At 35.3% G+C, this 9962-nt stretch overlaps 3 protein-coding genes across 3 annotated transcripts; 2 read left to right on the top strand and 1 right to left on the bottom strand.

Moving 5' to 3' along the window:
* Positions 1 to 165: 165 nt before the first annotated feature.
* LOC105161449 (uncharacterized) lies at positions 166 to 3480 on the bottom strand. Its single transcript, XM_011079141.3, has 3 exons — positions 2834 to 3480; positions 1424 to 1898; positions 166 to 824 (listed from the first exon to the last, which is right to left on the bottom strand). Exons 2-3 carry the CDS (start codon positions 1868 to 1870, stop codon positions 402 to 404), a joined length of 870 nt encoding a protein of 289 aa, XP_011077443.2. The 5' UTR covers positions 1871 to 1898; positions 2834 to 3480; the 3' UTR covers positions 166 to 401.
* Positions 3481 to 6673: 3193 nt separating this feature from the next.
* Positions 6674 to 7745, top strand: LOC105161448 (histone H2A.1). Its single transcript, XM_011079140.3, has 2 exons — positions 6674 to 6970; positions 7353 to 7745. Exons 1-2 carry the CDS (start codon positions 6761 to 6763, stop codon positions 7593 to 7595), a joined length of 453 nt encoding a protein of 150 aa, XP_011077442.1. The 5' UTR covers positions 6674 to 6760; the 3' UTR covers positions 7596 to 7745.
* A 1364-nt stretch (positions 7746 to 9109) lies between these two features.
* On the top strand, positions 9110 to 9787 carry LOC105161447 (histone H2B.5). The gene has a single exon (XM_011079139.3). The coding sequence runs from the start codon at positions 9201 to 9203 to the stop codon at positions 9612 to 9614; it is 414 nt and encodes a 137-aa protein (XP_011077441.1). The 5' UTR covers positions 9110 to 9200; the 3' UTR covers positions 9615 to 9787.
* The last annotated feature ends 175 nt before the right edge of the window (positions 9788 to 9962 follow it).

Raw genomic sequence — 9962 nt, 5'->3', positions numbered from 1 at the left:
TTTTTGTTTTTTGCTCCCTGCGCTTATGTTTCTTAACTGTTGAATTATGTCACTGATCGATACAAATTTACCATACCAGTATAATAGACAAATAGGCTCCACTCAACTGGAATGAAAGGGCACCACAAACCATAGACAATGTTTAAGTACAATCGAACCAAAAAGTTTGTGATCTATGATAACGATCTGATGAATTTTATTGCATGTATACTCAAATGGAAGGAAAGGGTATCACAAACCGTAGACAATGTTAAAGTACAATCAACAAAATGTATGTGATCTATGATAACCATCTGACAAATTTTATTGCATGTCAGTGTGTCTCACAAGTTTAACTATCAAGATCTTACCATTATTTTTCATTTACAATGGTAATAAAAGCACACTAAATAATGCCACTGTCAAGTGGCCTCCGTGACGGGAAAGTGCAAAGTGGCGACAGATTTCTTCAGAAAACTACTCCCGCAGAACGGATCAGGACTGGCACCATGATAATCGACAACACCTCCTAGAGGCTGTGTAGTATCAATCATGTCATTATCATGCAGAGGCTTTAACTTAGCACTATCCCCACTGTTCTTCCGAGCTTGCTTCTTGTCTTTGCCTCTGCTGCCTCGTGATGATTTCCCGCCCCTCTTCTGCTTGTTCTTCCCGTGCTTCCTGCCATCACTGCGATAGTATTGATTCTTGCTTGATGGAACGTGTGATGCTGCTGTTGGAGTTGGATCATAAACATCAGGGGCCCAGGTCACAGATAGCTTCTTTGGCGCTGTACCCTGCCTTTCGCGGCTTCCTTTCATGGCAGATACAAGCTTCAAAGGAGACTGGGAGATAATAGCCAAAACAAGAAAAGAGAGTAACGCAAGTGTTAACAATATCTTTCCAAGACCTGAACCCTCACACATTTATCATCTATATAAAAACTAGCAGCAGGTCTGGAGAAAGACTAATTCAGAACCCAGTGCATTCCCACTACTAAAAACAGGTACAGCACGTGAGATAGAAAAGGACAGAGTTCTGGATTCCGATTGGTAAAAGCATAAAATGAAAGCACCATTCAAAATCTTACAAAGGAAGTCTAAAGTTACACTCGCCTATAACCTAAGGAATTAATGCTTGCATATGAAACTAGAGAAATGTTATATATCATATGTACCCTGGAAAGTTCTGTGCAGGCACACTCACCTTCATCCAGAACCCAAAGAACAATAGAAAGTCTCACAAGCAGACACCGGATTATACAGTCACACACATATGACGAAGGCCTACTTTCACGATACATGATCAAATGCAGTAGCAGGGTCATCCCAATTATACCAAATTAAACAGCTTTCAGGAGACTACAATCCATTTCACATGAGGTATTTAGACACTAACGATAAATACAGATGAGAGTTATCAAGAGATTGAATTAAAAACTTACATTCTGCCATGTGGAGTGTGAATGACATTGGTCAACCGACCTGGCAGAGCGATTTACTTTGGAAGCTTCACTAGTCTTATAATCCTCCTGCCCATCTGCTCCACTCAACACGGCAGCAATGGACGATTTAGGTTCATCAAGAGATGCAGCAGTGTTACTAAAGTGTTCCGCAGAAGCTGAATTACTGGATTTTACTTTATCTGCGCCTTCGTGTTCATCTTCCTTTGCCACATTGTCTTTATAATTCTTCCCAAATGATGGGTTGAAGCCCCCACCTGATATTTCAATGTTTTCAACACTCAGAGATTCAGTCAAACATGTTTTGAGGTCATCCATAGAAAGATCCCCTCGACTGTAGTTAGTTGAATTACTGGGATCTCCTACAGACCCACAGTTGTTGGTTATATTTTGGCAAGCTGGTGTTTTATTTGCTCTGCGAGCTTCCATCTACAACAGCGGCAACTGAATAGGAGAGCTGTAGAGCCAAAATTCAAGGTTAATCAATTGAAATTATGGTATGTAGCATAGGAACAACATCTAGCTTAGCCAATACAATGCCAATATCCAGGGCATGTCTAGCTAATGGAAAGATATTTGTTTGGTTCCAAACTTCCCGTAATACATTAACACAACATCTAAATGGTCCTCAAGATCAAGACAGAACATAAAAGCACAATCCACGCAACCATTGTGCGGCGAAGTTAACAATAAATTTGAAACCAGGTGAGTGAGTGTGGGTGTGTGTAAATTTCAAATGCCAGCCAGGGCACATAATATTTGACAGTACAAACAATATTATAATCCCAATAAATTCACTCCACCTTTTTATACCTTAATGAAGTCGTGTTGTGATAATCCCCCTAACTCTATTTTTAAGTGGCGAACCAGTCATATGCACAACATTAGCTTAATTATACAGTCTGCATATTTACTTCACAATCATTTTTCATCTTTCATCTTTCATCATTCAGATTAATTGTCAGTCATCTTTATATGATAGAGGTCGTTTTCAAACTACATTGGATTTCAAAATTCACGTTATAGAAGCTATGATGTACAGAGAAGGAATAATATTACATTACGAAACCCACAACAATAATCAAGCTAATGGACATGGCTTTACAATACAGAATCCAAGGCGTTAGGATCAGAATATCTGATAATTCTGATCCCAATATGTTTATTCAACAGTGAAGTAGAATAACTGTCAGCTAACAAATGCAACAAATTCTTTTTTGTCACAAAAGGAATCAGTTAACATAATAAATTATACAGCAGCAAAATAAATATCAACCGCCTTCATATGGAGAATGCTCCTAAAACAATGTCTATATAACCTACAACATAGTTAACAAAGAAAAAAAATACAAGACACTGCAAAACTCAACATAAGTTTCATTTAGAATATACCTTATATTCGCCCAACAGCTGTCTACACGAATTGTCGGTATTCACAACGAGATCAATCAACAGAAAATCAGAAGATCGTCAAATCGCGAAAGCTCAATTTCCAAACACAGTCAGCTCCACCGCCAAATTTATCAGTATTATTACGACACAATAACAATACCTCGTCGGAAAACGACAAAATAGCGAGAAAACAATCGGTAACTGAAACCGGCACGAAAAACAATCGAAAACTTACGGCAAGCATTAACTACTAAGATTACCACGCCGATCGCTTTTATGAAGATGTTTCAGGCGATGAGAAGACCAGCCGCCATAGAAGGAGGTCACGTGGGGGCGCGTGAGCAACAACAAATGGCTTGAAGGCACCGAATGCATCGTTCGATGCTCTTCTATTCACAATTTTTTCCTTCTTTCTTTTAGGCTTTCTCTAATGCAACCAAACTGTGTGTGCAGAGCGTTTGGGAAAAAGCGATGTATAAAAGTACTAGCGAAATGATCAGTCGAGAGAAATGCCGATTAGATCGGTGTTTGAATCGGGAAGTTACAGAATGATGAGCATCAGAAGTCGGAACCCTAGAAGTAGCGTTAGACTCGTTGGACTGTAGGAGGAGAAGACGATCAATTATCCGATAATAGAAATAATATCCACGTAACAATGTTGTAGCTTTATCCCATCCCCTTCATTGCTTTAAATTACTACTTTGTCCTTAATATGCACGTTACAACATTCTTTTAGGTAAATTACAACACTCTCCCCTGAAATTTGACATAATTATAAATATCTTTTCATTGTTTGAAAAATTATAAATATTTCATGTATTTGATAAAATTATACAATCCTTGTATGAATGTATGAAATTATCGACTTTGCCCTTACAATATTTTTATATTTTTTTAAAAAAATTAAAAATTTATAAAAAAATCAAATAGAATGGATCGAAAATTTTAAAAAAATTATCCACTTACTCCATAAAAAATAAATGAAACTATAATTTTTAATGCACATGGTATTTTGATCAGTTTACCACAAAAAATAGATGAAAAACTAACGAATTGGGTTAATTGTTAGATGTCCGTTAAAATTAGGGAGGAATTGATAATTTTCTGAAAGACGAAAATATATTTATAATTATATCAAACTTTAGGAAGGTCGTTGTAATTTATTCTATTTTTTTAATATATAAATAACACATTATATATTAAAATAAAAAAATCAATTTACAAATATTCACACATGCAAGTAAAAATTATATTTTTTATATTAGTATAAATAATTAAGTGTTCAAAATTCATACTAAAGTTCAATTATTCAATATTCGGTTCGTATCTATACTAAAAATTTGTGCGCAAAGGTACTGACATTCATTCAAATCGGCCTCTAAGTAATTCAAAATTTTTATTTTTTTATTAAAAAATTATAGCTAATTATAACTGTAAAATACTAAGAACTAATATTGTTGCCACAATCATAAAAATTTTAATTGATATAAAAAGTAGGCTGCATCAGTTCGTTGGAGAATGTCGGAATTTGCCAAAGAGAAAAATAACCTGACCACGAGGGTAGATAGGTCATTTCCAATGTGTTTAGATATTAACAAGAGGAGAAGACAGGGGCAACCAATCCTGTAATGAAGGCGATCGCAACCGTACACGTATGGTTGAGGGGGTAAAACCTTGTCTTCACTCTATATTTTTTTATTTAATAAAAAAAAAGAGTAAATTACAAAGAAGTAATACAATTGTAAATATCTCCTAATAATTATTAAATACTTTCTTGATTTTAGCATTGTCCTAAAACTAGTCCAATTCATTAGATTTTTGCCCGTACTTCTATAGACTCACCAAAATATCTCTGTGAATTATAAATTATAATTTTATTTATTTAAAATAAAATAATTTTTTTTTATGGACTAAATGGATAATTTTCCATCCAACTCATTTTTTTTTATAATTTTCAAAAAATACAACAACTCCGAAATTGACAATTTCATGTGAATTCAAAAATTATATAACTTCATAAAATATTACAGAGTATTGATAATCTTCAAACCAACGAATGAATGTTTATAATTATATTAAATTTTAAAAAAAAATTATTGTAATTTACTTTAAAAATAATTGCAGTTAAATTTGAACAATACGTTTAGGTTTTTTATAACAAAACTATAAAATTACGGCTCTACAAACTTATTAAGAACTATTTTAATATAAAGGGCAAGATGTATATGACTATTGAGTTATGGGTTTGGATTGTGATGTTTTTGGTTTCACTTCGACCATGATGACATTAATAATGAAAAAAACAATGTTTTAGGCCTAAAGTATCTATTACTTTATAATTGTTTATTATAGCAATGACATTAGGGCAAAATATCTTTAGCTTCATGTATGTGATATGGGGGACAAGCGTACAAAAATTTAATAAACTTAATAATACATAAAATAAAATTAATAGAATAAGTATATAATTGAGAACAATTGCTTGATACGTATATATTTAGGGTTAAATACACTTTAAAGGATGAGCATATTTTTGAAGGGATTGTACAAAGATATAGTTGACCAAGATATTTGACACATTTGAGAAAAACAAGTACATGTACCTTTGCTATATATTTTTGATTTTATCTAAAAATAGAGTTATCATTTCTATCTAAAAAAAAGTCTACTTATTTAGATTAAATAGTCAATGATTTAATTTTTAAAATAAAAAATTAAGAGTAGCTTTGTATTAGTATTTTTGTTTTGTGTATTTGTTATGCTCATCGAACTTAGGGGAGAGCGATGTAATTATTTCATTTTATAAAGAGCACAGAATGTTTGCGTAATTAGCCCTAATCTCATAAAGTATCCATGTGATTTCTCCTTAATATGATAACTACAATACATATTTTTTGAGAGTGCAAAATACTAAAAAGGAAACAAATTTATCCACTAAATATATATGGTATAAGAGCAATTTGATCCTAATAATTATTTGAAGAGGGTAATGATGCATGGTCTTAGTGGGCCTCCACAGTGTGGCATAAGGTGGGCTTCTTGCTTTCTCTCAAGTCCATTGGACTGATGGGCCTCTCAAAAAGGCCCATAAAATATAGCAGAGGGAATTATTAATTTCACATTTTTATAAAGAGTTGTATTCATAGCAACCGATATTTCTAACACTAAATTACACCTCGCACATACTTTTTAAGCGAATTTAGAATGTTTATTATATTCCTACCTAATAATACATACATACATACATACCAATTTTTGTATCACATGTTGACTATGGTGGAGTTAAGAAATTGGAAAAGCAAATTTTTTCTTTTTTTGGATTTTAAAAAAAGAAACAATTAAATCTCAATAGCAAAGACAAGATGGATTTTAGATATTTCGGGTTTAATTTGACAATTTTATAAAAATAAAAAAAAATATTATTTTTAAAATATGTCAAGTACGCCATCAATTAATTTAAAAATTAGATTAATTGTTAATGAGTTCAAATTTATATTCAAATTACATTTACATTTGTTGAGGATTGATTTGAATTAAGATAATATATCAAGTTTATTTAAAAATTATACCAAATTGAAACATAAATTCATTGAGGAATTAAATGATTGGTTTAAATTTTAAAATTTCACAGACAAATGTAAACTATAGTGTGTTTCTTGTCATGCAACTCCCAGAATTCTAGGCGTTTGTAAGAGTCGTCCTCTGATTGGTCCAATTCCAAGCACGCGGATCGCAACTATTTTGCGTCGCTGCCGTTGATAATTGCAAATCCAACGCTCTAAATTCTCGCCCTTTCCGTCCCAATCCACGTTCCACTTGTTATATAATCAACAGCAGCAGCCCGTAAGCCTTACACGCACCCTTTCATTTGCTCTCTCCTTTCAAATATTCTTTCTTCAGTAGTCCTTTCTGTTTCAGCAGCAAAAAATGGAAACGGGCGGAAAAGTGAAGAAGGGAGCTGGGGGAAGGAAAGGCGGCGGCCCCAAGAAGAAACCGGTTTCCCGATCGGTTAAAGCCGGTCTGCAGTTTCCGGTGGGTAGAATCGGCCGGTACTTGAAGAAGGGACGCTACTCTCAGCGGGTGGGAACTGGTGCCCCGGTGTACATGGCTGCTGTGCTCGAGTATCTTGCTGCTGAGGTATTGTACTCTCTCTGGTGTCCAAGTATCAAGTTTTGTTTGATTTTTGGAGTTTATTTTTGGGGGAGAGTTTATAGAAGATGATTGGTGGTGTTTACTTTGAATTTCTGTAATGCTGATTTAGTTGCTGAAATTCAGAGTAGGTGACGATTCATTTTTGGTGTTGTATTGTTGATTGAGCTGGTGCTTTCAGCAGCGTGGATTTGGTGTTTAGGTTTTTAAGATTAGGGCTTGAACAACTCAATCAATTGCTTTCAGTTTTGGCAGTGTGTTAGATCGATCGGGTGTTCAAATCCTTCTCCGCATCTAGGATTTTCTCAATATGCCTATTGTTGTTTGTACGTTTTACACACCCCAACTGAAATTTTCAAACTTTGATCAGGTTTTGGAATTGGCTGGAAATGCTGCAAGAGACAACAAGAAGAACAGGATTATCCCAAGACATGTGCTACTTGCTGTGAGGAACGATGAAGAACTTGGAAAGCTTCTTGCCGGAGTTACAATTGCACATGGAGGAGTTCTACCAAACATCAACCCTGTTCTGTTGCCCAAGAAGTCGGAGAAGGCTGCAGAGAAGACACCTAAATCCCCATCAAAGGCAACCAAATCTCCTAAGAAAGCTTGAAATTTGGTTCTACTGGAGTGAGGAATCAAATGAAAATTTGTTGTTTTTCTAGAGGTTTGAGTTGTTTGTATGTAATTTGAACTGATGATGTTGGTATGTAGGAAAGGTTGTTTCTAAATGGATTAGTCTCTTGAACTTTCTCCCCTTTAACTCTTCCTTGTTAGATTTATCAATGATTTTACATTGAACGGGAAAATCATTCTTGTTTAGTTTCTTGATTCATTACATCCAACACTCTCTCATAGAATGTGTTCTCACAATGAGAAAAGCGGAAGCCCCTTTAAATAAGACAAATAAAAGTAGAAATTCTTGCATAAATTTTGGAAAAATCTTGAGCAAAGTGTAACTGAGATTTGATTGGAATTTGGAAGAGAAAAGAAATTTGTGATAAGGATACACGGACATATGACATGCTGGTATGATCAAGAAGTTGTAGGATTGCATGTTTTAGCATGAAAACAATGTCTATCTCTTGCCACAAAAGACCCAACATGTTATACCATCTGTGAGCCAGGATCTTTGAGCTCGCAATGTCCAATTTCTGTTTTAACATATGTTGCATATGAAAATTGCAATACCTCCAGTTTCTGTTCTGATATAAGACAAAAATATTGATATTGAATTAACGCAATATAATCCTTATCTTGTACAGGTTACACGACCAGTCCGGATCCTATGATGATGAGAAGTCCATTTAGTTTTTGATTAGTATTAGTTGATGTTGAAAGAAAGTCTTGTTCCATACTCTGCACTTTCAATTTAAAAAAACGAAAGATTCAGTACGCTATATGCCCCTTCAAACATATCGTAAGTTAACAAATGGCTGATGGTCGGAAGATGAAAATATTTGATGAAGCTATGATCGACTTGTGCCATCTTAACTAGAAAAGGTGGGCGGTTGAAGATTTGGTTGCAAGCCTATCGGTAAACTAAAAGAACTCCCACAACCAACTATTCTTGAATTTATGAAGGAATAGAATGAGGCTCTAGTACTCCTTGCTTCCGTCCTTGGAAGCCATGAAAAATTTCTCCCATTTTAATTAGTTTCGCCCTTTGGGATGACCAAAAAAAAGAAAAAGAAGTAATGTAAGAGAGTATGAACGACAAGGACGAAATAGACATCTTAACACTATTTGCTGAAGTGTGTTTGATTTAAGAGCAATGAATGTGAGATTATCTTTATTCGTCTACAGTATCAATTTATGAATTTCAGAATATTATATAAACATGTGAACATGTATTAAGCGCCAATAATTTTAACAGATTTTGATATTAAAATTAAAAATGGAGAGTTGGACTATGAGCCATGCGGCCCATGAAACGAGCCCAACTGTATCTTGGGCTTATTAATTGCTTCACCATAACCGAAGATATGTGGTTCGATCGATGATATCTGAACCGTCTATTAGACCGAGGAATAATCCTAATCGGAGGTAGACACATCAGCGATCCATGCGAACCCCAATGAACCAATGAAAACACAGCTCTCACTCTATATAAGCTCACCCCCACACCACTTTTCTCCCGTAACTCGAAGTCTTAAACGCATTCCATCACTGGTTATTGTTCCAATTTTTGTTAATTCCGTTCTCTCCCTGCTAATTAATGGCGCCAAAGGCGGAGAAGAAACCAGCGGAGAAGAAGCCCGCCTCGGCGGAGAAGAAGCCGCCTAAGGCGGAGAAGAGGATTCCAAAGGAAGGCGGCGCCGCCGACGGCAAGAAGAAGAAGAAGATTAAGAAGAGCACCGAGACCTATAAGATATACATATTCAAGGTTCTGAAGCAGGTGCATCCAGATATTGGCATCTCGAGCAAAGCTATGGGGATTATGAATAGTTTCATTAACGATATCTTCGAGAAGCTTGCGATGGAGTCGTCGCGCCTCGCCCGGTACAATAAGAAGCCAACAATTACCTCGCGCGAGATTCAGACTGCGGTGAGGCTGGTTTTGCCTGGTGAGTTGGCAAAACACGCCGTTTCTGAAGGTACCAAGGCGGTAACTAAATTCACCAGTTCTTAGAGGATAATGGGTCTCCCTTTTTTTTCCCCTTCTTTTTTGGACGTTGATCGGAGAGATTCGAGCGTTCATATTGATATTACGTGCATTATCCAGTTACTTCGTGAAAGGAAATGTAGTGGATTTAGAGATTTTTATTGGATTAATCACTATTTACGTGAAACTTTTATCTGTAATGGTTTTCCATTTTGTCTAGCAAAAGAATGGATAGTTTGAAGTTTTGGCTTTCTGAAAACTTAAATAGAACCAAGCAATATAAGCAAAACGGAACAATCAAATGAATGTAGCAACAGGGCACGGCTATAAGAAGGCGTAGAACTTGGTCATGGGAACGAGTGGCATTGAGTTTGT

The sequence above is a fragment of the Sesamum indicum genome, linkage group LG5, assembly GCF_026168435.1.
Source record: "Sesamum indicum cultivar Baizhima isolate 11 linkage group LG5, ASM2616843v1, whole genome shotgun sequence".
In the NCBI taxonomy this organism is placed as follows: domain Eukaryota; kingdom Viridiplantae; phylum Streptophyta; class Magnoliopsida; order Lamiales; family Pedaliaceae; genus Sesamum; species Sesamum indicum.
Note: the sequence above shows the minus strand (reverse complement) of the source record. Positions and strands in the feature narration are given on the sequence as shown.